The following is a 27,299-nucleotide window of genomic DNA, read 5'->3' as shown; positions in this document are numbered from 1 at the left end:
TTGCCATAAGAAAGTCCATTATGCATTTTTTTTCTTCTACTTGAGAGGCCTTCATCAAAGCTAGGGATTTCTTTGATTCTTTGTGCCAACTTGATGCTAGGATGAAAATAAAACAAATAAAAATATGTAAATGTAAATTTGGCCTTTTTTGGGGCCTATGTACTTATATGATTCAAAGGATGGGTTTTGGTCATTGCTTCAACTTTTAAAGACCTTAAGCAGCATGTGGGCCATAATGGGGCGGCCTAGTGCCTAGGCCCTAGGCGCTAGGTAGGCATTCAGTGGTCAAGGTGGCAAAAAATAATAAAAAATAAAAATTAAAGAAGGAGAAACCTAAAAAAATTGTGAACCCTCAGGTGAAACATATCATCTAAGTTAAATATCAACTCGACAACATCCAATACTAATTTACAAATCTTAAGGTAGGTAACTAGGTGTCAGTCATATGAAACAGTGGTTTTGCCGATAGGATATCAGCTTTCTGACTTCAGGTCCAAGAATCATATTACTACACAATTTCAATTAGTTCAACTTCATATAGGGTAACAGATTTATTTGGTCTGCTTATTCTTTCATGAAATTTTCGTGACCCTAGTTCTAGGCTCTTAACATTTATAATTTGTTTCCTTTTAGGTACTACAGGTTATTGTTAACTTCGAATGTTGTACACTTTCGAAGTTTAAATTTGGTAAGCAACAAGATCCATTTCTCAAATATGTTCTGCTTGAGATAATGAAGCAAATATGTTTTGTTTGAGATAATGATGCCGCTCGGTCTCTTGGTTCCTGTACCCAAACTTAGATAGGTCAAGATTTTCTACTATAAAAATTTGGTTGGATCTATGACGTTGCTTCAAAATATGCCAAATTTGGTATACACTATTAGTGTTACTGATTAAGTTAGCTTTTACAGCGATTTGATTAATCTGATTCGATTTGATATAAGAAACTTAAGTCCTAGCTTGTTGATCTTCCAGAGTGTGAGTGAAGCCTGAACTTGGCTAGTTTCTTGCAGAATTAACATTACTTAACCACATGCACAACCTTGTCTAAGTGAACTTGGTTGAGCTTACAGTAAGATATGTGTGCTATATCGTGTGGCACGTGAGGCTGGTAGGCCTGGTTGGCCTCGTAGTTACTTTTTTAGAATCATCCATGATTCTTTTAAGGGTCAATGCACTTGCCTGGGAGATGTTGGTTATGTTAGTTTCCTCTTTAAGTAGGATGTACAATAGATGAGATTGGGATTTTAGACCAGATTTTAGGAGACAGAGTAAGATATATTACTTGATTGAATCTTCACTAAAGGGAGTGAGTCCTTGTGCAGTGCCGAAACTTGTTAAGATGTGTGATATGGATTCTGACATGTACAAATGGAAAAAAAAAAGATAGAAAAATTCGATCAAGGCCTGATGCCTAGGTAATATAATCACTGTGCTTTTCTTTCTAGATACAAAGAAAAATCAATAATTCTTTTCTAATATAAAACTTAATAAATTATTCAATGGTGATTTGGGTCTTTCACGTTTAGAAAAAAAGGGCAAAATGTTGATATAGTAATATGTTGACTATTATTCTCCTGCACCACTTCCAAGAACATGCCAAATAAAGGTCCTCCAAAAAATTGGCATTGGCATCCAAATGTTTTTGCCAAACATCTCTCCTCTCTGACAAACTTTTTTACTCTTCTTTCCTCCAACGCTACCCGGACCCGCTTATTTGCCTCTTTGTAATTTGCTAATCCTCCTCATCTTGCAGAAGTGAGTGCATAATACTTTTATGTACATAGAGGTCTGTGCCATCTTCTTTGGTGTTTTTCCACCTACAAATATGTGTCACAGCTGTGAGCCCTCTTCTAACCATGTCTGCCACTGTCATGGTGCATGTACCTAAAGGGACAAAATCTTCCTTGTCATATTACCTGTAAACATATTTGCTTTCTCTCTCATTGATAATGCTGGTAAAATCATCAAAAATTACCAATGGGGGTTCCATTTGTGTTGATAGGTAGCTCTCTGTTGATTGAGAATTTAGTCTCACAGTGAGAATGTTTTTAAAACCTGGCTAGAATCTTTTTGAGGAGCCTCTAAATTTTCACCTTTAATCTTGGAAAAAAATTAATTTAGAAGTGAAAATAGGTGACTGTTTGGACTTTGGATTTATTAGCATTACCTAATGAAAGGTCTTTGTTTTTCGATGGTCATTTGGTGAGGCTACAACTAGCTGCTTAGAAAATATGCAGGCCTAGTTGGTTTTAATTGTGGTTGGCCGTAACTAGACTACTTTTCTGAAAGGAAAAGGAATAAGCTGGCACTCGGATGCATGAAGGACCCTATCTTTCACTTTGTTTATGAGTCTTTGCAGGACTTAGAATTTATGAACTAGTTGGTCTGTGCTGGTTGTGTAGCTAACATGGTGATGTAAGATGCATTTAAGCTATAACAAGATGGGAAGTTTTGTTGATTCTAGTGTAGGCAGTCAACATACAATGAAATCTAAGGAAGCAAGGATACTTCAAATCACATGTCGTGTCTATTCTGAATACATAATGGATACTGATACTTGCTGCATATTTCTCAGATATGTGCCTGGTTAAATATCCTATTTTTCCAAAAATCCAGATATTTCCTCGATACAATTGAGATACTTCCTCGAGACATCTTAAAATGAGGGAGAGGGTGTTTTCTTTCTTTTTATAATGTAGACCTTTCACAATGCATGGTCAATTCTATAGTATATGTTGTTATTATTAGAGTATGATGTATGGATTAGGGAACTTGAATTAGGGCTAAATGATCAACTTGTAAAGTTGATGCTAAGTATGGACTATGTAACTTTGATAGCATACTATGCTTTATGGCTGCATTTTTATATGCATATGAATGCACATATATGCGTGCACGCACATATATATGTGAATCTGTATATGCATGTATACATACATACATACATACATATCTATGTCTATATCTATATCTTATACACACACATGTATGCATGTATACCTACTCATGTCGTGTGTTACTTTTTCCAGATTTGCCATGTTGAAGTATCTGTATCATGTATTATTAATGCCCTGTATCTGAGTCCATGTTTCATATATGAAATCAAGCTCTATTGGTTTGTTATGATGCACTGTTTGATGAGTTCAACCACACCGAAGTTCTACAAAACCCATTATGTATTCATCCAAGAGAAAAAGCATTTCAAGAGTGGGGTTATGAATTGGATGTAACATTTTGGGCTTCAATGTTGTTATATTGTGTAGACAAACATGCAAAATTTTTTATTTCAGCCTGCCTAGATCAAGTTCTCTTCATTTCTGACAAATCGGCCATTAAATATGTATGTTTAGCTTTTATGTCTGAAATTTCTACCACCGATTCTATTACATGTGCTATCATATTCTATATTGAACAATCATTTTGATATTCTTTCCCATGTTTGACTTTCTAATTATTTGGTGCAGGTTTTCAGATTGCTTTGACTTCTTGGTCAATCTTCCAAATGAAAGCCATATCTGGTGTTCCTGTTCAGAATTAATGCGACCACTTTTGGAAACCTTCCATGATTACTTCAATAACTCACCTTGCAAAGTTATATGGAAGAGAATTTCTCGAGAACTGAGGCACTGCACACAGTGTATATGGCAACACCATCAAGCCCAGGAAACTTATAGTGCTGAATATGAATTAGATACTGTTGATCCTCTTCTTAAAGTATTATATTGTCTTGATGAAGAGAGGATCACTGAGCATCTTAAAGAAATCAATGCAGGATTGCTGAGTAAAGAATATGATCCTCAGTATCATGGCAATGAAGTTGTCAGTGTGATGTTTGAAGTATGTTTTTTCTATACTTTTCTATAAACCTAATGGCACTCTTCATGACATTAATTATTTATTTACCTTTAAATTTTGTATTAAGTTCTCAGAGTACCACCTGTGAAAGATGTGCTCTCATATTTAAGGCAAAGAATTTAGTGGAATGCGTTGGGTATAGTAGGCTAACTCACTTTAAGTTCAGTAGATATTTAACTTGTAATTGTTTGTTTTTTCTATCATCCTTGAACACTGCATGAGATCATTCTGCATGTTAACTTTATATGATTTTGCTTTTTATTTTTTTATTTTTTTTACTCTTTAAAATATTAGTGAGATCTTTTTGCATTTCAATCAGATGGATCAATTTTTTTTATCCAAAATGATTGCAAAACAGCCAATTCACATGTTCTGAGAAAGCCTCTGACTGCAGTGATTTGGTTCCTGCTGTAAATACGTTGTCAACAGCCACTTCACATGATGAATACCTTCCTCTGCATCACTGAAAAACTTTGCTCTACTTTGTCGACAATGCCTGGTGGTCAAGCTCAACAGACATATTTGCCACTAAAACATTAATAATATATATTTTTCATCCTATCGACATCAAATATGATACTTGTCTTGATCATTAAATAAATAAATAAATTGATTGATTAAATATCTCTTTGTTTTGGTTCATGATGCTTGCTTGGCCCTATCCTTTTTTCTCTTTTGCAATGTTTTCCTTGAACTTGTTGTTTAAGTACATTGCCAATTGATGCTTAGAACTTTGATTTCACCACCTGTAATAATTAGTCATGTTTGGCCATTGCAGGTATTAACATATCCTATTCTGTTAGATGACCAGTCATTGGTTAATGAGTTCCAGATCTTTCTCGAAGCAATTGATAAATGTTGTGAAGTGACACTTACTGGCAATCATCAATATCTGGTAATTATTATTCCAGATTTTGTTGCTGTTACATTTCTCTGGTTCTTCTGCATGTATTCTAGTGACATTTTGGTCCTGCTTCTTCCCATCTTGGTTTTTTATATTCTAAATACTGTTCATATTACATCATTAGGGAGTCTATGCCCTACTTTTCTTTAAAAGTGGAAGAGCTCGAGCGATTGGGCTTCGTCTTGCTGGACGCATGGGGAAGCTGAAGTAATGTTTTTCAGTCCCTTTTTCTTACTGCTCTTGTTTAGTCATGTCTTATAATTTTGAGTTTTAATCGTATAGTTTTGAAATTTTGAATGGTCTGTAACAGTTATGAAGGGAGATGCATTTACAATGGGAAACCAACTTCATGATGTAGTTATATGATATAAAAATGTATACACGAAGGAATGAGTTCTTCAATGGTTATAATGTCCATTTCCATTTTGATGTCCACTCTTTTTCTACAATTCTTAATTCTGAAGTGGCCCAGAGGATGTTCAAAAACCTTGATCTTTAGGACTAGTTACTGCTGATACCTTTAATCCTTAGTCCTTGCACGACCTCCTTGCTTTTCCTACTGAACAAGGTGAATTGGCATAGTTGTAATCAAGATTCGCCGTTTTAGTACTGGATTCTGTACCAGTGCTTTCTTATTACAGTATCGGTATGTGGTACGGTACGAAATGGCGAGGCGTACCGAGTGTTGGGTATGGTACGAGATGGCGAGGCGTACTGAGCAACGGTACGTTACGAGACGGTGAGGCGTACCGAGTATCAGTATGCTATGAGACTGCATACCGATTTGGTACTGGTATAGTATTGTGCATCTGGTACGGCGAACCTTGGTTGCAGTTACCAGTGTTCACTTTTTTTCTTTTTTTGATACAACTAAGGTAGAAATGGCATTTGGCATCTTGTTCCATTTTTTGTTTCTCAAAACTCTTTCCCAGTTTAGAAAACTTGCAGAAGCTAAAAAATCTGGTTTTTGAAGTTTTTGAAAACCTAAATAGCCCATGACCACCATTATTTCCTCTGTAACCATGTCTTGCCACCACCGCCATTGACTGCCGGGCACTAGCCATTGCGATCACTGGCTTCTGGGTGCTGGCCACAGCCACCACTGCCCTTACCACTAAAGCCGTAGCCAAACAAAACCTAAGTGACTACCAAACATATTTCATATTTTCATTTTTTTAAGAAAAAAGGGAAACTGGTTTTCGTTTTAATAAAAAACTGAAAATTGAAAACTAGAAGTGATGCCACATGCTCCCTAAGTTTCAACCTTGGAGTAAGCTAGGCTGTGTTTAAAGTCCGAATGTTTCAGCTGGCCTCTTTTAAACACTCTGAATGCAAAAAATTAATAATAAATAATCATAAAAATGGCCAATTATCACAGTATGCAAAACCAAAGAAGTATAAACATAACATGATGTGAGAAATTGTTGAATAACTGTTATTGTTGTATTGGTAGCTCGTAATTTTGTAAAGAACAGATAGCTTATATTTATCTATGTCAGTTAATTGGTAACATAAACATCTCTTCTATGGAAAGGTTTGGTTTAAAATTTAAATGTTGCAGGAGGTGGTGATAATGTGTTATACCAACATTTAAATACTAGGACATGCTGATACAGAAGCATATTGGTTTTGCATTGATTTTGGTAAATTCAATTAAACTTTTATCTGAAATATTGGCATCTGCTTTGGTCTGTTAGGCTTGAAAGCTGAAATGTATTGGACAGAATAATCATGATTTGCGAAAAAGAAAAGTAAGCAGTTTGGCATATTACATGCTCTTATAGTGATGTCATCCTATTATAATATGGTGATGTGATATTTCAATTTAACTTGATCATGGGAGAGTTCTGCATTTCTATGTCTTAGTCTATTAGCATGCCTGCTTTATCACATGTATGATCAGTGGATTGTACTACCTCTTATTCTTCATTGTGCTACTTAGTTAATTTGCCCTTATCATTCAGAATTAATATATGGAAAAATGAGGTAGTTACTTTAATATTACTGTTTTTTAGGAGTGTGACAGATTTGGAACCATTGCAACCTCTGTTAAGGAAATACATTTGGTTTCTAGAAACAGAGGTCATACCATCAACCTTGGGCACTTCGAGGTCAAGAGTTCAGCTTGAGCGTATAAATGTATGGCTTGGAATGAAAACATTGTACGTAAATCTAAATCTTCAAATCTAAAGATACTCGTTTGTCTTCTTCTTGACTCTTCAAACCTACTTTGCCGGAAGTTATATTATTTTCTTCCTTATCTGTAACTTTTGAAACTTGTTTCTTGAAATCTGTAGGCTAGGATTTCTTGAGGCCCCAGCATTTGAAGATGGGATACTGGAGAAATATCCTGTTTTCCTAAGTATTATACTCAACCATGTCAGTGATGACACACCAGAATTTTCAAGTGCTATTGCGTGCCTTAGGGTGTCCTTCGAAATGCTTGGTGGGTTTTATTTAACTACAATTTACATGTTTAAACAGTTTCTTTCAATTTAAGAGATAATTTGCTTCTTTCTTGGTCACTTGTGCTTCTAGGATGTAAACTTTGGTTGAGAACTACAATATCTCCAAGCATGATGTGCAACACACTATTGGGTCAGTGTTTTCACACTCGAAACGAGAAAAGCCATAAAGAGATTTTTGATCTTTTCCTCCCATTCTTGCAGGCATGTCCACAAATCAGTCTTATCTATATGATGCAATCTTTTCATGTTGCAAGTTGTTTCCTAGAAATCTGGTTTTGTTTCTCATCATATACTTATGTGTCTAACTTATACATTCATACATGTAGGGTGCAAGGATAGAACTTTAATTAATTATAAAATTCAATAACCCAAGTTGCAAAATGGAAATCTAAACTGTTGGATGTGATGTAAGAGACTTAAAATGCTTATTTACAAAAATTATATACTTTGGAGCAATGTTTGCGGTACCACCGCGAGCCACCTAGTTAGGGCGTACCATGCTGTACCTGGTCAATATCAACATGAAAACACTATTTGGGTTGGTATAGGCTCCATACCAACTCGTACCAACCCATGCCTTTCGATACCGCCCAAAACTAGGGTGCATATGGTACCATCCAGTTTCGGACGGTACCGTGATAAAAAGTTAGAAAAATAGCTCGAGAATTATCTCGGTACTGGATGCATATTGTACTATACCAATCCGCAACATACCAGTATGGTACCTGACATCGAGGTTGCATGCCTTGCTTTGGAGGATCCTAGGCACCAATTTCTCCCCAAATTAACACATTGTACCTTGTAGGAGGAATTGACACACAGGCAACATTTGGACCGACTGAGTACTTCCTCACTACAATTTTAAAACTAGAATATGCTGATTATATGGGATATTTATATACTAGATTTACGTAAGCAGTCCGGCTTATGCAAAAAGTTAGAAAAAATGATATTCAGTACATGGGAATTTTAGCTTTGTAAAGCCACATTTAGAATTTTGTTTCGCAACTTGGAATATTGAATTTTATAGCAGGTGTGAGGTCCTTTATTTACACCCTATATGTATCACGCCCATATATACACATGAGTGAAGATATATGCACACAGACAGACAAGTATACATACATACATACATACATACATATATATATTTATGTATATATGTTTATATGTACACGTATATATATATATATATATATATATATATATATATATATATATATATATATATATATATATATATATATATATATATATGTATGTATGTATGTATGTATGTATGTATGTATGTATACATACATACATGCACACATGCGTAGATCTATGTCTATGTATACTGCATACACACGATTTTCATTGTAAACTTGCCCTTTTTTCTTTCACATGCAACTACTTACTAATAGACTATGTAATTCTTCATCCAGTCTCTTGAGGCTTTGCAAGATGGCGAGCATGAAAAACAACGAAGACACTTCCTCTATTTTCTCCTACATCAAGTGACTCAGAGTAGTAACTTCAGTCTCCTAACAAGAAAAAATGCTTGTAAGGTTAGGGGATTTCCTTTCTGTAACATTAATTTCTTTGACATAAGTAAAAGGCTAACACAAGTCTATATTAATATCACATTTTTTATGTTGATTAATTTCACACTAACTATATTTGGTAGTTTAAGTTTATCATTTTCTTTGTTTTAATGCCCTAATCATATTTTCTTCTGATATTTATTTTCTTGCCATCTTTATGAATATGCTTTCAGATTGCTCTCCTTATCGTTCATCGGGGCTATATAATGAATCCTCCATGCCCGCCTTTTGAGTGTGCTCATATGTGGTAAGCTCTAAGCAAATCTATGCCATTTTTTTGTGCTCTATGCATTCAATTACTTGGTACTCTGATTATTTTTCTATACATCATTGTATATATTGTGCACTTATGCAATATTTAACCATAATTCTATTATGATGAAGCCTTGCCCCACACATGGGAATGAATTTGTGAATGCTTCAATGCTTTTTGCTGCTAGATGACAACTAGATCTATTCATGGGCTGAACGGCCTGTCCGACCTGCTCAAGCTCAAAATGTTTTAGATGGGCATGGATATGGATTTTAAGGCTGGTGGGCTGGGCCAGGCCCGAAAAAAGAGCTTGCTTGTTAAATTGGTTAGACTCGGGTTTAGGTCAACCTGGCTTTAGCCTAGCTTGACCCAGATTTTATATAATGTAAAATATATATCATATCATATACTATAAAATATATATCGTATAATATAAAACACCTCTCACCTTCTTCCTCGTCTTCTTCACCCATGGATGCCCTCTCTGTCCTAGTCTCCTCCCTTCGCTCCCGCCACCGTCGCTGGCCTCTTCTCCGACCACCATGCCTTCGACCCTACTATTCGCCACTTGGCCCACATTCGCCACTTCTCTGACATTGAGGCCCTCCTTGAGCCCCTCAAGGACACCCACACCTTCGACGGGCCTTCCTTGCTACCATCATCACTGCCTATGCTACCGGTAGCATGCTCGACCACTCCCTCCACACCCTTGATGAGATCCCCTTCCTTGGTCCCCCCCGCATTGCCATCTCCCTCAATGCCCTGCTCTCTTCCCTTAACTAGTCCCCCTCCTTGCTCTAGCCATCGCCGCATCCCCGACCTCTTTGTCGACCTCACCCACCACCTCTCCATCGCCCCGACAACTTCTCCTATGGCATCCTCGTCAAGTCCCATTGCCTCATTGGCGATGCCAAGAAGGCCCTAGCCGTCTTGAAGGAGATAGAGGAGAAAAAATCGAGGTCACCATCGTCACCTACACCGCCCTTCTTGATTCCTTCTATAAAGAGGGCAGGCCTGAGGAGGTTGAGAGATTGTGGAAGGAGATGAAGAGGAAGTGCCGCAAGCCCGATTTGTTAGTTTATAATGTTCGGGTGGTTTACCTGGCCCTCAATGGGAAGCCCCGAGACGTGCTTGATTTGATCAAAGAGATTGAGGCAGCGGGATTGAAGCCCGACACTATTACTTACAGCTTTAGGTGTTCGATGTTGGAGATCAATGCGAATTGGGGTTGTGAGGAGTAGGGACTTAGGCCATCAAGAAACCTGATTTTGCTCGGCCTGAAGCTCAAAGACTGAGTAAGTACCGGGCTCGGGCTTGGAAGATAGGCCTGAATTTCGAGCCGGGCTAGGTTCGGGGCTGACTAATTTTATTTATACCTTGGTCTGAGCCCAGCCCAATCTTGACCCGACCCACATATTGAACAGTTCTAGTGATAATTTTTTTACATCCTTTCGAAATTTTGCCCAGCTATTTTCCACTCCCTTGACCCGATATAGGAATTCAAGACCCCCTCATAGCCTCTCCTAGAGAGAGAGAGAGAGAGAGGCTTTTTTATAAGGCTATCTTTAAACCTAATTGTACGTAGACCTTTACAATTAGTTTCCCTTGCATCGATTTTACTTTTGTGCATCATAATTTTTGTTAACTCCATCTTTCCTATATGTACCACATGTTCACCTCAATGTTTTCCTCTCTTCAAAATATATATTATAAGTCTGAATCTTCTTGATCACGGAAAATTTTGACCCTCTTTATTTTATTACATTTACATGGATTGTGTTCTAAAATTGATTTTTGAGCTTATCACTTGTGTCTCATAATGAATGCTGTTCCTTGACAAATTTTGTCTTCCCTCCCTCATAGACTATCTTGGGAAACTTTGGATGGTTATCCCTGGTTGTATAATCTTAAATTGCATGACTGATAAAGTAGGTCTTTTTACCTACCGATTAGTCTTTTTTATATGATGCACCATTAGTTGGATGGCATTTTAACATAATGGGAAAATTTTGTAAAACAACTACAAGATTTTGCATGGATGAGGGTGTTGTAAGTGGGGAACCTACACCAGCATATAACAAAGATAGCAGAGACAAAGATTTTAGGGTGAATATGTAGCAATACAAGCAGAAATAACTTCAGAGATGATTTCATTTGAGGGCAGTCATATTTTAATTTAACAAGGTTTTAGAGATAATTGTTTGAGATAGCTTGAGCGGGTATAGTGATGGCCTAAAATGGTCATTACCATGGTGCTGTGTCTTGACTATTGGTTGTACATGCAGTAGGGAAAGAGGAGCTTAAAACCAAAAATGGTTCGAATGGAGGTAAGTTATGTCAAACAATATGAAGGCATTTCTATTTTGGGTGATCTAGGCTATTGTAGGAATGAAACACGTGTGAATTAAAGGGAATATCTTGTGTTGATCTGTATTCGTAGGTCACAATAGGTAAAGAATTTTATATATTTGATTATGGCCTTCATTGTTGAATGAACCATTCTTATGCCACTAAATGATTTAAATATTTATCTTGTATGACATCTGAAACTCCTTTTTTTTTTGCTGAAAGACATCTGAAACTCCTTTGAGAACTACTAGTTGTTCTATGATAGTTAGGACTTAGGAGTAAGGAATGTTGTTCTTTAGTAGGTTTCAGAATATCTATTAGTGAGAAAGATCATACATATTAAATTTATTACCTAACAATTCCATAATGGAAAGACGTTTCTGCATGATGGGATGTATTTTAAGTGTCTTATACAAAGTATAACACAAAGCAGATGCAAAGTCATCCTATACATCTCCACTATATTTCTAGAATGATTACTATTCTCACCTGCTTCTTTTTTAACCTTCTTTCCATACCAATGCGTCCTTTGCTGCCACATTATATATGTTAAAAACAAAAGTAGATAACAATTGAAAAGCAAATAGTCTCATATCTTTTGCTCATGCTGTTGCAACTAATCAAAGAAGTAATATTGCTGATTCCACACGATTTTTGCCATAACCGGCAGCACTTTTTCACCGAAGAATACTCAAGTTCCTCCTACGACAGGCATAATCGGAATCGTGCATGATTGAATGAAAAGAAAAGTTTTTTATATGGATAGCCAGCATAAGCAGGCGCCTGTGGCTTCTTAGACGGTCTTCGAAACTGTTGTATTGCAACATTTTTCCTCCCAAAGTAAAGGAGTGCATAATACATTACTTGGACACTTAATATTACCTCATGTGGTGAAGAAATGACTATAAACTTGGTGTTGTAGAAATTTCATGCAGTACACCTGCATATGAATTTTACACTTGCATAGGAGTTTTCGCCAGCATGACTTACTGTATATATATTTGGGTTTTTTACCAGCATAATTCCATTTTGCTGGTTAATTCAGCTAAATAACAATAAAAAGAATTCCGTCTTTTGGGGTGAAGGCAATACACTTGGTGCCAATTGTGATTTCCTTCTTTGATAGCAGTAATATGCATTGCATGTGCTAGACTATATTTTCTATTGCAGATATGGATAATATGAACTTTGATTTTGACAAACAGGGGTCCTTCTCTGGTTAGCTCGCTGAAGGATTCATCTCTTCATAGTTCTTTGCGTCAACCAGCATTTGATCTCATCAATACAATTATGATTTCTGATGCTTCTGCTTTGATTTCTTTGAAGTTACAGTACCATTCCGTTTCAAAGGATAATATGAGCATCTCAGCTGATTTTTTTGATGATGAGGATGAACTCCATTTTTCCCATGATATTGAGGAGAAGGATTACAGTTGTTGGAATTTCTTTGGCATCCAAAGCAAGCTTACCTCTCGTGAATGTAAAGAATGGACGTGTGTTCCTGCATTATGGTTTGATGCTTTAATTAAAGTGGATCCATCAATCCTTCCTATATCTTTTTCAAAGGCTGTTTTTTGGGCTTTGGCTCATATTTCTATGCTGGAGTCCATGTCTAGTGTGGAGTTATCACTTTCTGTAGACAACTGGTTGTCATCATATGCTGGAGAAATTTCTTCATCATTGATGTGGGAGGTTCCAAATGGTTCTGATGATGGTGGAGATGGGAATGAGACCAGAAACTCTGTTAAGGCGTCGTCAATGTGTATTCTTCTAATAAGAACATTCAAGAGGTTTCCAGCATTTTTTTCCTGTCATGATTACAATATCCGTTTGTTATTTTTGTGTTGCAGCATTTACTGGAAATATATTTTAAATTTGATTTAGGTTTGCTGCCCATTTTGTCATGCAAATAGAGCATCGTGAACTTCAGAAGCAGTGGACTTGGGAACCAAGAATGGCAGAGAGCTTGATACTTTTGCTTATAGATCCTAATGATGTGTGTGCCAACTTAAATTATTCCATGTAATACTTTTATGAGTTTTAATAGGATATAGGAACTTGTGCTAACATGCAATGAGAAGTAAAAAAAGACATTGTATTCACTGATATTAGATTGCTTTTCCATCTTTTATAATTTTCTAACATAACACCAGTCTACTTGTTGCAGATCATAAGGCAAGTTGATCGGGTTATATTGGAGCATGTTTCTAATACACGAGGTCTGACTTCTGGACTTCAGTTTCTTTGCTCTAGTGCATCTTCTCTATCTGCAATGTTTTTGGGGATGAGATTTGCTTTAAAACAGGTAATCTTTGAAACTGGTACATAGATTTATGGGTTACATTGTGTTTAAAGTTAGCCAGCTTCAATGATTCAAAGTGTTCATGTTTCTGTTGACAAGATATTGTTTGGGTTTATTTTTCATTTTTTTTCAGACCATGCTTATCCATTTCTGAAGTTTTTGCTTTTATCCTAGTTACTTCTTAGTCTTTACTTAATTGGATTAGCACTTTTCTTCTGTAAGGATCTTATTTAAGAAGTGGGACCTGCAAGGATTTTTTTTTTTTGGTTAAGAATGGAGTGACAAGCACTTTTCTTCCGTTGTAGGGCATTTGGTTATGTGAACTTGCATCTTTTTTGCTGGATAGCATTTGTGAATTTTTAAACATTGAACTTTAGGAGATCTCATGTGAAATTTGGTCGAAAATTATTGAAAAGTTGGAAGCATGTAGCGTGATGGTATAAATTCCATGGATTTTTTTGGGTGGGAACAAAGGCTTCAAAGACGGAGTGTGTTAGGTCCGGGTAGGTTCAATCAAAAGAAGCAGGAGCTCGAAAGACGAAGTACGCTCGCTCATTCATCCCGTTATGGACAGGACTGTATATAGCCTTCTCTCTCCATGCTTGACATGTGCGTTGGCTGAATTTGTCTAAAAGAAGGGACTGGCAAGTCCTTTTTACTGCATAAACCTAGGGGATATCAATATTATTAAGTTCATTCCATAATGTAAGGTTTAAATTTCTTTTTCTTCCTTTCTCTTGAAATTGTAAAGTCAAGACATGCTCATCAAGAAAAGCATTTTTGTAGTTGGTGATGCTACCTTTGCTAATAAGTGGGGTGTTGAGAGACACTTTTGTTCTTTGCATTGACTCCTCTATATATGTTTGTCATGGAAGATTGAGGTGTTAATGCCGTATGATCAACTTGTGGTCTTGTTGATGTCATGGAGGGAACAAACTCCTTGAATTGTCAAAGATAAATGTCAAGTTCATATTCTCTGCCATATGACTGTTACTTGAGTAGCATAGTGCTATTTTTTTTATTGTTCTTTAATTTCTACATCATCAGCATAAAAGTTGATAGTTTCCATTCAGACATGAACTAAGAAGCTAGTAGAAGTTAGGTACACAGTGATGTTGATGCTTATGTTTTTGTAATGTTGGTAGCATTGCATATAAGGATTATGATTTTGTTGCGTTTTGGTTCTTGGCGCTTTAGTTATCCTTTTGAGCTAAGGGTAGCAAGGACCTTGTAATTTGTTTGCTGCTTTATTTTAGTTTTTGTTTATTTCTTCCATAGAATTACTGCACAACACAGCACCTTGCCCCCAGGCCCAACCAATCCTCCCGCAAGAAAAGGTTATTCTGGTGAACTGAAGTTTTCAAATGAGAAATATGACTGCAGTGCGAGTGCATGAAATGGTGGATTTATGAATTCATGCCTGAGAGAAAAAAAGTTTCAGAATTTATTGAAGTAAAATGAAAAAAACTTGATTTCTATACTCTGTACTCTCTAGAAGGATGCATGAGAATGAGGCATTAATTAAAATAGATTACTAAAATCCGTTTGTTAATGAATATTTCTAGACATTGGAGGGTTTTCACTAAAGTTAAACTAATCTGTTGGCAAGCCTCGTGCTGATATACTTGAAGCTAAGGTTATTATGTTGACTAGACTAAAAGCAACATTTCCATGATGTTAACATTATTACAATTTTGCTTAACTTTCAGATCCAAGCGGATTCCTTTTTGGGAAATTTTCATGATCTCCATCACCTATTTTTTGTCATGCGTAAACTATTAAAGGAAGTAGTTACTTCTCAGAAATCACCTATCAGCCAGGATTTAAACTCTGCAAAATTTGTATCCGAGGGAGGATTTTTGCGACAACCTTGTTCTGACTATCTCTCGGTTAGACCTGGAAATTCGGCAATTGTTGTGGTCACGAAATCTTGGGAGAAATTCTGTTATCTTCTCTCAGCAATTATGTGGCCTTCCATATTGAAATGCTTAGAGGAAGGAAAGGAGCTTGTTAATAGCAAGAATTGTCAGGTATAGAATGTTGAAATGTCTCCCTTTTCTTATTTTTTATCATTCATTCTTGCCTCATTTGCTCTTTCATATCAACTTCCCGTTTAAGACATTTCTTCCTTTCTCTCTTATGAATTTTCTTTTTTATATTTTCTTAGTTTTTCCATTTTCTTTATTTCTTTATTTTTACAGATGACATGTGTTCGGCTACTGGAAGCACTACCTGTTGTTTATGAAAGGGTGAGCTCATCAGCAAATGAGTGGTCCGGGAGTTCAGGATCCATGGTGCCTGAGCCAGATATTTTTGACATCAGATGGCTCTCTGATTTGGTGGACTGGGGGAGGTCATCTCTTCTTGTCATTAGCAGACATTGGAAGCAGTGCATGTTTGCTCTGCTGAACGTTTTACAAGGTTCACATGGTGGCACAGCTCCATGCACTATTGATGCCATTGAAGCAATCATATCACAAGGTTTATTTCTTCCCCTCTTGCACATTATCTCATGTTTCTCTTAACTTCCTTGCTTTTGGTAGATATATTAAATATGTATAACTTTTGCATACTAGATGCAGTTGCAGTTGATGAGTTGAAGGACAAAATATATCACCTAACAATTTCATTGCACAAAGAAACTTCTCGGTCTATTCTAGGGAAAGCATTAAAAACAAAGCCATTACTTCCTGAACCTTCATTTGCGAAGGGAAGCCCTGCTCCAGAGAATAGGGTCTGTGGCAACCAAGTTCTACACACCAAGGGCAAAGAGCCAACAAAAATAATCGAAGGTAGGGATGTCATTATTGTATCAGATGATGAAGCAGAAAAAGCAGCTTCCCCAAATGTGGCTGGTAAAGAGTTACCGTCAGATGATTCTATGGTTTTCAACATTACTAGTTGTTCGAGAAACATATTTGAACCTGTTGTACCAAGAACATTTGTCAAGGACACTCAAGTTTCTTCCCAAAAGCAAGATAATGATACTCAAGTTTCTTGTAGAGCTGAGTCATCTGTTAGTGGAAGAAAAACATCTCCAATCCCCTTAATAGGCATAGGCATAGGCATAGACAAGCAACCACATAAGTTGTCTGATGTCAATGATATTGCTGCATCACTTAAAAAAGCCAGCTCTTCTTCCCGACTTGTGCATTATCAATCATCAGCTCAAACTATTCCTTCTTTGGAACCAGAAAAGGGGAATGTTATCATTGAAGATTTAATACATGATGCTGAAGATGATCCCTTGGAATGTGCACTCAGTAATTCTAAACGTCCAAAATTAGTCCTTACAAAGCCAAGCATTTCTGCTCCCAAACGGCAAGTTGTTCCACTTCAATTACCAATAAAAAATAAAATGGGTTTCCTTAGTAGAAAGGACATGGCAATTAGAAGACTTAAGCCACCAAGATTGGATGATTGGTATAAACCCATTTTAGAGATGGATTACTTTGCTGTTGTGGGGTTATGTTCTGCTAATGAAGTTGAGGACACAGCTTCAGTGAATTTGAGAGAGGTGCCTTTATGTTTTCAATCACCAAAACATTACGTTGAAATTTTTCGGCCATTGGCTTTGGAAGAGTTCAAAGCTCAGCTACACAATTCATATATAGAGTCCTCTTCAGATGACATGTCTTGTGGCAGCCTATGTATACTTTCAGTTGAAAGGATTGATGATTTTCATCTTGTTCGGTGCCGTCCCGAGAAAAACGAGTCTTTAGTATCTAGAGGTTGTGTAGAGAATGACCTGGTTTTGCTCACCAAAGAGCCCCTTCAAAAATCTTCCCAACATGTGCATGTACTTGGAAAGGTATTAACCTCATTTTCTTTTTTATTTTAATTTGTAAGACTGTATACCTTATCTAGGCTTGTTTTATCTTGGTTTATATCTCAGGTGGAGAGACGTGAGAAAAGTGATAAAAGTTGGTCAATAATTCTAGTAATCAGGTTTTATCTTCCAAATGGTTCTTCACGTTTAAATAAAGTGAGAAGGTTTCTTATCGAACGGAGTAAATGGTTTTTAAGTCGTCTTATGAGTATAACCCCTCAGCTTCGAGAATTTCAAGCTCTTTCATCACTACATGATATCCCTATGCTTCCAATTATTTTAAATCCAGTTGATGGTTCCCTTGGGTATCCTGAATCTGGGAAAGTTCAACTAAGCAAGCTCTCTCAGGCCATGCAGAAAATGTTGATGTCCTCATTTAATGACAGTCAGCTTCAAGCTATCAGTGTTGCCATCAGAAAACAGGATTCCAGGAGAAATTTTGAACTCTCTCTTATACAGGGTCCTCCAGGTTTCAATTCTTTCTGATCTTTATTGATAAGTAATATACATATATATGTATGTATTATTTGTGTGTGTGTGTGTATGAGAGAGGTTCTGAAATTGTTCTTGTTTGCAGGTACTGGTAAAACTAGAACAATTGTTGCTGTTGTAAGTGCATTGCTTGCTTTACCAACAATGTGTAACAACTATTCCTCGAAAATACACAACAGTGGTTCAAGTACAAATAATATCACATGCAGCAATCCAAGAACACAGATTAGCCAGACAGCTGCAGTAGCAAGAGCTTGGCAGGATGCAGCCTTCGCCAAACAAATGATTAAGGATGCAGAAGAAGATTCCTCTAGACCAACAGAACGTCCTGTAAGAGGAAGGGTTCTTATCTGTGCACAGTCAAATGCAGCAGTTGATGAACTGGTATCAAGAGTCAGTCAGGGTCTTTATGGGAATGATGGAAAGTTGTACAAACCATATATAGTGAGGGTAGGCAATGCGAAAACAGTTCATCCTAGTTCATTGCCTTATTTCATTGATACACTTGTTGAACAACGGTTGGTAGAAGGCATGAAAAACCAAACTGATGCAAAAAATGATATAGACGTGGAGCCATCTAGTGCTCTTCGTGCTAAACTTGAGAAGGTTGTAGATACCATACGGTATTATGAAGCTAAGCGTGCTAAACTAGAAGATGGACATGTGAACACAAATAATTCTCTAGACAATGAGCTCTCCAAGGAAGAGGATGCACAAAAAGTATCTGATGTGGCAATAGGAGCAAAGCTCAATATTTTGTATGGACAGAAGAAAGCAATTTGTGGGGAGCTTGCTTCTTCTCAGGCCCGAGAAAAGAAAGTTTCTGATGAAAGCAGGTCCCTCAGGCATAATATTCGAAAATCTATCTTAAGGGAGGCTGAAATTGTAGTAACGACACTCAGTGGGTGCGGTGGTGACATTTATGGGGTTTGCTCTGAATCTGCTTCTTGTGGTAGATTTGGAAATTTTTCCGAACAAACATTGTTTGATGTTGTTGTAATTGATGAAGCAGCCCAGGTATGTTTTCTTGTCTGTTCTCTATATATGTGTTAGCTCGGTTTGTTCCTGGACTGACTGAGCTGAATTGTGAATGTCTTTGGAATTTACTTTCATAGGCTCTCGAGCCAGCAACATTGATTCCACTTCAGCTTCTGAAATCAAATGGAACGAAATGCGTTATGGTAATTCCTTAATTTGTTTAACTTATCCAGTGATAAAAACCCTCATTAACAAGTTCTCATTTTGAAGGTTGGTGATCCAAAGCAGCTTCCAGCTACCGTGCTTTCTAATGTAGCCAGCAAGTTTCTCTTTGAGTGCAGCATGTTTGAGCGATTACAAAGAGCTGGTCACCCAGTGATAATGCTTACCGAACAGGTATATTACACGGAGGAAAATTTTGTTGTATACACTTGGTGTATTGATTGTTATATCTTACTGAAATCTTTCTGTATTTGTTCACTTAAATTCAAGGTTTAGTACATACTGTTGCGTCTTTTTTTCTTCCATGTTAATTTTCTTTGAAGCAAGATTGCTGGTTATGTATTCTGATTAGTTATTATTGCTGGTGGTTGACATATTGCATAAATTACTTTCTAAAATTTTTATCATGCAGCTTCAAATTCTTTTTTAATTTGTAAAAAAATAATTGATAATGAATGAAATAAAGTTTTTGAACTAAGAAGGATTGGTCAGGAGGTCTGTAGTGGATTATTCTTCCTGTACTTATGGTTTATATTGGTGATCATCATGACTTAGTAGGGTTATTGGGGTTATGAGGTGAGAAAAGTTCCTCTTTTGCAAACCATGGCCCGACTCCATTTGGACACTTGGAAAGCAAGAGGGCAATGTGAGTGCAGCAGTTGCTACATGCAAACTGTATTTGCTGGTGCAGCACTGCATGGTCATGTTTGATCTCACCGACAGCGGGGCGTCCCATTCCATGGAGAAACTGGGACACCCCCATCCCGCGGGTTTTAAAACCTTGATTACAACAAAAGGAAGATAATCGAAGAAGCATATGAACATGGAGAGCTTATGTTGAAAATTGAAATCGATTTCCAAGTTTTGCACGAGATGAGAGAGTACTTAATCATGAAGGTTGCTATTCTCAGTAAAAGTCACAACTAGGGAAAAGTGAAGATGAATTCATAGACTATATCAGGGTTTTCATTAGTGAAATGGATTGTTATTTTAAAATAAATTATGTTCAAGTCTTGGTCTTAAATATCAGCTGAAAAGGATCTGTTTAAGCCAATTAAAATCCTGTACATTGATGCTCATGGCTAAATATCTCTACGATATAAAAAACATTAATTTTGAAATCCTAAAAAATTCCTTCTAGATTCTATCATTTTTTGATACCGAAAATATCCTTCCATTTTTTTAAATTACCTATACAATCCTGACCATATACAAATAAGGAAACAAAAATTAAATCTCAATTTTTGACAAATAAAGAAATTTTGCCTAATAACAACTAACAAGCCTAATAAAACAAATAAGAAAAATCTTAGTTTGTAACAAAATGAGGACATAATTACAAAAACTGGTTATAAACATGTGAGGAAAGGATCATACCAAAGAAAAATGTGATAGAAAGGAATAAGGCAAAAAAATCAAAAGTGTATAAACAAATAAAGAGAAATGTAATGAAATATTTCCTTTTTGGTGAGATTATACCAAAAAAATCTTCTCTTTTCATTCTCTCACCATTTTTTGAGAATAAATAAATAAAAATTAAAATTAAAATCATGTTGCAAATAAATAGAGAAATACCATATGAAAAAAATATGAGTAAACAAATTAGAAAAAATAGAAATACCAACAGTAGATAGATAAGTAAATGTTTAATTAGAATACTTCTGAGGTAGATATAGAGACAAAACTACAAAAGCATACAAACAAATATCTAATTACTTTTAAGGATTATTTTTCACTATTGCATGTACTATAATTGGAAATTTCATATTATTTTTTTCCCAAATGTTCATTGCATGTGCTTGGGTTCTAATATTATCTAAAAGGAGGAATCTCCCATGTTGTTTGTTCATCTAATCCCTTGTGCCTCATATCTGCATCTTGAAGCGTCCTGACCCATGTGTGCAATTTTATGGCATTTTCTTCTTTGAAACCTTTGCTTTGTCTTGTATTTGTGATCCCGTGCTTGTTTTTTGGAAGAGCAGTGCTAGCATTTTTTCATGATCTATTTACTCCTAAATTGGGCCCAATTTTTGTTGCTACTTATTTCTTTTATCTCTATGCCATTCTCTTGGCTATCTCAAGGAAGCTTGTTAAGGTGGTTGAAGAAACTGGGCTGTGCCTTGAGGTCCTTCAATAGTGTTGTTGTAGACAACAAGCTCAGGATTATGAAGCAGTTCTAGTATCCGCAAGATGTTCTGACACCTTAATGCTGACTGCATCAATTCACTGTTTTCCATAGTTATTGCTTCAGGCAGTCCTCCGTTCTTTTGGATGCTGATTTTAGCAGGGTCATTCATCATTTAAATCTGACGCCTTAATATGTCCAGCACTTTATGCCTTCTTACCAGAACCACATCCTGATGGATCTCCTTGTTTAACTTTTGCAAGTGATTGTTGCATGCACACATGTACGCGTGCACACACACTGCACATCTACATTATATAATATATTATTTTTGCGCCATTGCATATGGAAATGCAAAGAATCAAAAAGAATATCGTGTATCAGACTAAGAATAATAAATGCTACAATATGTTTTTTCATATTGAATCTCATATTTAGGCGAATAAAACTATATCTTCAGTTAGTTTTCTGAGAAGTTATCGTGTATTCTTTCCTCCCAGTATCGTATGCACCCTGAGATAAGCAAATTCCCATCATTGCACTTTTACGAGAACAAATTGCTAAATGGTGCTCAAATGGCCAACAGAACAGCAGCTTTTCATGAGAATGCTTGTCTTGGTCCTTACATGTTCTTTGATATTGCTGATGGTTATGAACATCCTGGAAAGAATTCTGGTTCTCTTTCCCTTTATAATGAGTTTGAAGCTGATGCAGCTGTTGAAATATTGAAGGTTTTTAAAAAAAGGTACTTTCTTTTCTTTTCTTTTTCAGAGATTTAATGCAACTTTTTTGTATAGTTATGCAATTTTTGTTGATTGTTCTGGTTCTTTGTTTTCTTGAGACAGATACCCATCAGAATTCGTTCCTGGAAGAATAGGTATCATAACTCCCTATAGGAGTCAACTTTCATTATTGCGTTCGCGGTTTTCCAGTGCATTTGGGCCAGAAATCATTTCTGACATGGAGTTCAACACTGTTGATGGATTTCAAGGTCGTGAAGTAGACATACTGGTACTATCAACTGTTAGAGCTTCAAATTCCAATGCCAAACCACCTATTATTAACTCAAGTGGAATTGGTTTTGTTGCCGATGTGAGACGCATGAATGTTGCTTTAACACGGGCTAAATACTCTTTATGGGTAGTCAGTAATGCACGGACATTGAAGAGAAATCTCCATTGGGCTGCTTTGATCCAGAATTCCAAGGAAAGAAATTTGTTCATTTCAGTTGAGAGACCATATAAGTCAATATTTGGGAAGGCTCTATCCTCATCCAGAGAAAATGTTACCTCTTCAATGTTGGATCTACATTCAAGTAAACCAAAGCAGGGTCAAAGGTGCAAAGATGTCAGCTCTGGAGATCAACCTGTGAATGTTAAAGCTAGAGAACAGAGAGGAAAAACTAAACTCATAGATGGTAATCTAGAAACACATGCAAGCAGGTGTTCACATGATCGTTATTTGACTAGTCTTAAGGGAACACGGAACTCAAAAAACAGTGGTCTTTCAGGTGGTGGTGTTCTGCAGCAGGAGTACAGATGTCCTAAGGATATGGCCTCAACTATAGAAAGACATGAAGGGAAAAAGCCGCATAAGCAGAATGATAAGTTGGCAAAAACTGAGGACACATTAAAGAAAAATCCTGTATGTGAAAGAACGGGGGGCCGGATCAAGGTCAATGTACCATTGGAAACAGATTCTATTAGTAGTTTGATAAAGAAAGCAAAAGAAGCACAGACATTTTCTGAGCACCCTAAATCTAGTAGTTCCAGTCATAAAGATTCTTTAACTTTACCATCTTCTGGGAATGGAAATAACATTGCGACTGACACAAACAAAAGTAAATTGTCTAAACTAGCAGAACAAAAAGATATGATCACAAGAAGGAAGCGACAACGTGAAGCTGTTGATGCGCTGCTATCTTCAGCTCTTATATCTTCAAAGAAGCCTGAAACTTCATCAAAGCCTGTTCCTGTTAAGAAGCCACCTTCGGATGCAGCTGCAATATGAGGCATCTTTTACGATCCAGATAAGGTAAAGGTAAGTCTTGTAATCTAACCGGGCAGTAATTAAGTAAACATAATAATGCATATGTGTTTTGCTGTCTGCTGACGTGAACTCACACCTAGGTTCTTGATTTGGGGATGTGTTGCTTTCAAACATCGCTGACAATGAAGTCCTTAATCCTGATGATATAAGTATAAAGTTGATATTTAGCTGATTGGTGTTTGTCTGGGGATTAAAAGATATGAATCTTTCTTAATCAATTAATCAGTTCAGTTGAATAAGAAGGATTTCTCAATTCATAATTAAACTTGTTTATATGGACCAAAAGTTCCATGGTTAATTTTTAGTAATTAAACATGGAGAATCAAATATGACCTGTACATCAATATTGGTTATTATTTTCCTTCATTCATGCAATGCAAAAAATCACAGTTTAAATTACCTTTGATATTGGTTTTATATTTTTAAGAGCCAGAACCATTTTTGTCCGTCTAGAAGTACCTGTCAAGATACAAAAATTGCATAAATTATAAGATGAAACCTCCAGTTGAGCCTTAACATTAAGGTCAACAGAACTGTTCCGAACTGGACAGTTCTAGCTGTCTCGAGCCGTAATTGTGGCTCGCCGGTACGGTTCCGGCAATGAAAACGAGGCCTGTTGCCGGAGCCAGAGAAGAAGAAAAGAGAGAGCGAGCGGGGGAGGGAGGGAGAGGGAGGGCCGTGGGGGGCCGGCGAAGGCCGCGGCCTCCGCTGGGCCCTTGCGGCTCTCCGCTGACGTCTGCCACCCTCCTCCAACCTCTATCCCTCTCCCCCCCTTCTCTCTCTCTTTTTCTTTCTTCCACGGTACCGTGTCCTCATCGGTACAGGCCCAACACAATCCGTACTAACTTATGCTGCCAGGTAACCGGTACAGTGCCCGGTACCGATTTTTTTGACCTTGCTTAACATTGTTAATTAGTTGAACTATCATGCCTTGGTTGAAAAGGTCACTATTCATGCCTAGCCTTTATGATTATTCATGCACTTTGGGTTGTCCTTCTGGCATTTTAATTTGCATGTAGTTGCATCATGTGCTTCTTTTTCATGTTATTCACATGATTCATATTGCTATACTCATGATTACCTGGCAGTATTCTCGGGATGCTTGATTCACATGAGAGGTAGTATGAATGGTGGCAATTTTTCAATGTTGTGATTAAACTAGATTATCCATAAATTTGTTTTATGTATTCCTAGTTTTGGAAGCTAGAGCTGAATTATGTGGGGTCGTAAATGCATTAGTTTTAGTGAGGTGGAGACATGGAGATAAACACATGCATGCTCCAAAATCAAGTTTAATATAGAATATAGGTATGGTAGCAACTGCATCAGTGCATTCATGACACATTTGGATATTTCTACCTGTATAATGGTGAGCCCTCTGGGATGTCTCCACGGGTCTGATAATTCTACATTTCCATCGATTCAACTCTTGATGAATGTGGGGGAAAAAATGTCGGACAAGGAAGTGAGTCCAACCTTCTGGAAAGAGAATGTTAGGAACTCCTGATTCGAACTCCACCTTTTGTCTGGCTATTCCTGTATAAACGCTGGAGTCTTAAGTAGAAGCACTCAGCTCTTACTCTCCTACAGGGAACAACAACTGATGGAAACTAGAAATGCACTTGAGTTACATAAAGAGAGAACTTTAGTCAGTGGAGTGATCGCTGCCATCCACATTTCTCTCATGCATCCAACCATGCTCCTGGTTGATGTGCATGCACAAGTGTTGTGCCATGTAAGTGGAAGCAGAGAACTGAAATTGTCATTTCTTATATGAAGATTTCATCCAGAAAAACAATTTCAGTAAGTGACAGTTAATTGGGCAGAAACTGTGTTTCTAAACTTCACATATTATTCTATTCATTTTCTTTATATTTTGTTGTGAGCTTCGAGTTGAGTAGACTTAAAGAAGAAATTCATTCCTTTCTGGTCGGATCAAGTTGGTAAGATGTCATAATTTGGATCAAGTTGAATTTCTCAGCAGTGTACATGCTCGTGACTTCAGTGTGAACAAAAGTGTGCAGGCTTCAAATTTGGAACATTTTGTTTTATTTTATTTTATTTTTACGATTGATGAGTTAATCATGTATTTTGGTATTTTGGCATATAGATTTCTTCAAGGGGTTCCTTGAGTCCATTCAGATGAATATGCCTACATTTTGCTCTGCTCCTCTTCCAAGTATTTTTGTTTGGCTTTGTTAGTGCTCTGCCTACATCAGAAGTGACTATAATTCTTCTCCTGTTGTTTAATGCATGTCTTCATGACAGCTCATCCTAGTACCCGAGCTCGGAGTCAAAGTCACAGCAAGAATTTGCTCCTTGATGAACACGTCAGTGATCTTAAGGGATATTAAGACAGCTTCACATGAAAATTTTGACCTTTCAGTCAAAGCGCCAGTTGCATGAAGCTGGTCGCAGGAAGCGGCAAGGATTCCAAACACCGTCCCCCCCATGTCATTGTGAAGGTTATTCTCCCCATTTTGGTATCACCAAGTTGCGCTGTAAACCTGATTTGAGTGTCTGTAACCTATGTACATAAGCCCCTCTTTGATAGGGATTATAGGTTTTGATGGCTTATATTTCCTGTATAGTGAAGAAAATGAGAAATTAGAGGTGGCCAAATGTGAAATCTGGTCATCCAGTCCATAAAGTTGGTCATTCTCCATCCACTAATTTCTTCTTTAGATGCACAGATTTACTGCCGTTTTTTGCCTTGCCCCTCCCTGTACATGCAAGAATTCAGCAACTGATTTTTAATTTTGATTACCCTAATGAGAAGGCTTTATTTTATTATTCTGCTGGGAAAATTTCATTCTGAGGTCATACAGGCTGTTTGAGTGTAGCTCGACTTTCAAATCCATACCAATAGGATCAGAAGTGGGCCTTGGCTGGCCCAAAACATGTTGGGCCGGGCTGGCTTTGGGGCAGGCTTTAAGGCTAGGTGCGACATAGTTCGTTCGGGTCAAGCATGGGTCTGAAAACAAAGCCTCAATAAATTTCGGGCCAGGCTCGGTTTAATGTTCGGCCTGATCTGAATACGGCCTTTTAGCTCAAGCTTGACTTCCCGAAGCTTGAGCCCGGAACCCTGCCCAATGCTGACCTGAATTCTTATAGGATCACTTGCTCGTAGTCTGTCGTGTTGGGCCCGAGCATCTTTGTCCAATTGGGGCAAGCAGTTTGGGTTAGTGGAGGCAATTCAGGTCGGGCTTAACCTTTTAACCAAATAGGCTTATTCAGGTTGGGCATGGGGCTGGGCTCAGGCTCAGGTGGGGATTTGGAAGTAAATATCGTGCCTAGGCTCTACCCTAAGACCTACGAGATTTTCAGGCTAGGCTAGCGCAAACGTGTGATTTGGTTCAGCCTCGGGCTGAAAATGGATCTTATATGGATAGGATATTAGTGCATCCATATTGAATATATATATATATATATATATATATATATATATATATATATATATATATATATGTATGTTAAGCATATCCATATTTATTTTAAATGGATATAGATACAAGTTTGATAGTAGTTATATCAATTTTTTCTATTCGATTATGGTTATAAGTTAGATGTTATTCAGATATAAATCATATATTGAGTAGAATTCAATAATAAAGCTAAATTAAATATATATCACAAAGGATAGGAATAGAATTGACCATCTAGATTGTACATGATGCACAAATGGAGGGTCTAAGGGGCAATTATTAAACCTATATAGAGATCGAACTGATCAAGCATCCAGATTACTAGTTGGATTAGATTTGTATTACAAATACTAAAATTAAAATTTATTTAAAACAAGAATATATAAAAATATTAATAATATTTCTGCATCAAATACCTTGCATTACACTTTAATTATAGTGCGAATAAAGAAATTGTTATA

At 36.9% G+C, this 27,299-nt stretch overlaps 1 protein-coding gene across 5 annotated transcripts in view; it reads left to right on the top strand.

Moving 5' to 3' along the window:
- The window catches only part of LOC103713146, a 28,231-nt gene extending 2,025 nt beyond the window's left edge, over positions 1–26,206 (top strand). Inside the window, exons 2-22 of one of the 5 annotated variants that reach the window (XM_039129799.1) lie at positions 3,469–3,841; positions 4,638–4,754; positions 4,888–4,970; positions 6,779–6,925; positions 7,061–7,209; positions 7,302–7,432; positions 8,656–8,778; positions 8,988–9,061; positions 12,622–13,206; positions 13,301–13,412; positions 13,584–13,721; positions 15,428–15,748; positions 15,920–16,199; positions 16,295–17,529; positions 17,614–18,016; positions 18,125–19,056; positions 19,155–19,220; positions 19,288–19,413; positions 21,865–22,109; positions 22,210–23,398; positions 25,682–26,206. In XM_039129799.1, coding sequence (XP_038985727.1) covers positions 3,469–3,841; positions 4,638–4,754; positions 4,888–4,970; positions 6,779–6,925; positions 7,061–7,209; positions 7,302–7,432; positions 8,656–8,778; positions 8,988–9,061; positions 12,622–13,206; positions 13,301–13,412; positions 13,584–13,721; positions 15,428–15,748; positions 15,920–16,199; positions 16,295–17,529; positions 17,614–18,016; positions 18,125–19,056; positions 19,155–19,220; positions 19,288–19,413; positions 21,865–22,109; positions 22,210–23,374 — 6,805 coding nt within the window. In that variant the 3' untranslated portion in view covers positions 23,375–23,398; positions 25,682–26,206. Of the gene's footprint in view, positions 1–3,468; positions 3,842–4,637; positions 4,755–4,887; positions 4,971–6,778; positions 6,926–7,060; positions 7,210–7,286; positions 7,433–8,655; positions 8,779–8,987; positions 9,062–12,621; positions 13,207–13,300; positions 13,413–13,583; positions 13,722–15,427; positions 15,749–15,919; positions 16,200–16,294; positions 17,530–17,613; positions 18,017–18,124; positions 19,057–19,154; positions 19,221–19,287; positions 19,414–21,864; positions 22,110–22,209; positions 23,405–25,003; positions 25,555–25,681 lie in introns of those variants that run through there. The other 4 variants (XM_039129801.1, XM_039129798.1, XM_039129800.1 and 1 more) reach the window with 4 other exon arrangements.
- The last annotated feature ends 1,093 nt before the right edge of the window (positions 26,207–27,299 follow it).

The sequence above is a fragment of the Phoenix dactylifera genome, chromosome 9, assembly GCF_009389715.1.
Source record: "Phoenix dactylifera cultivar Barhee BC4 chromosome 9, palm_55x_up_171113_PBpolish2nd_filt_p, whole genome shotgun sequence".
NCBI classification, from domain to species: Eukaryota; Viridiplantae; Streptophyta; class Magnoliopsida; order Arecales; family Arecaceae; genus Phoenix; species Phoenix dactylifera.
This window is presented reverse-complemented; position numbering and strand designations above follow the sequence as displayed.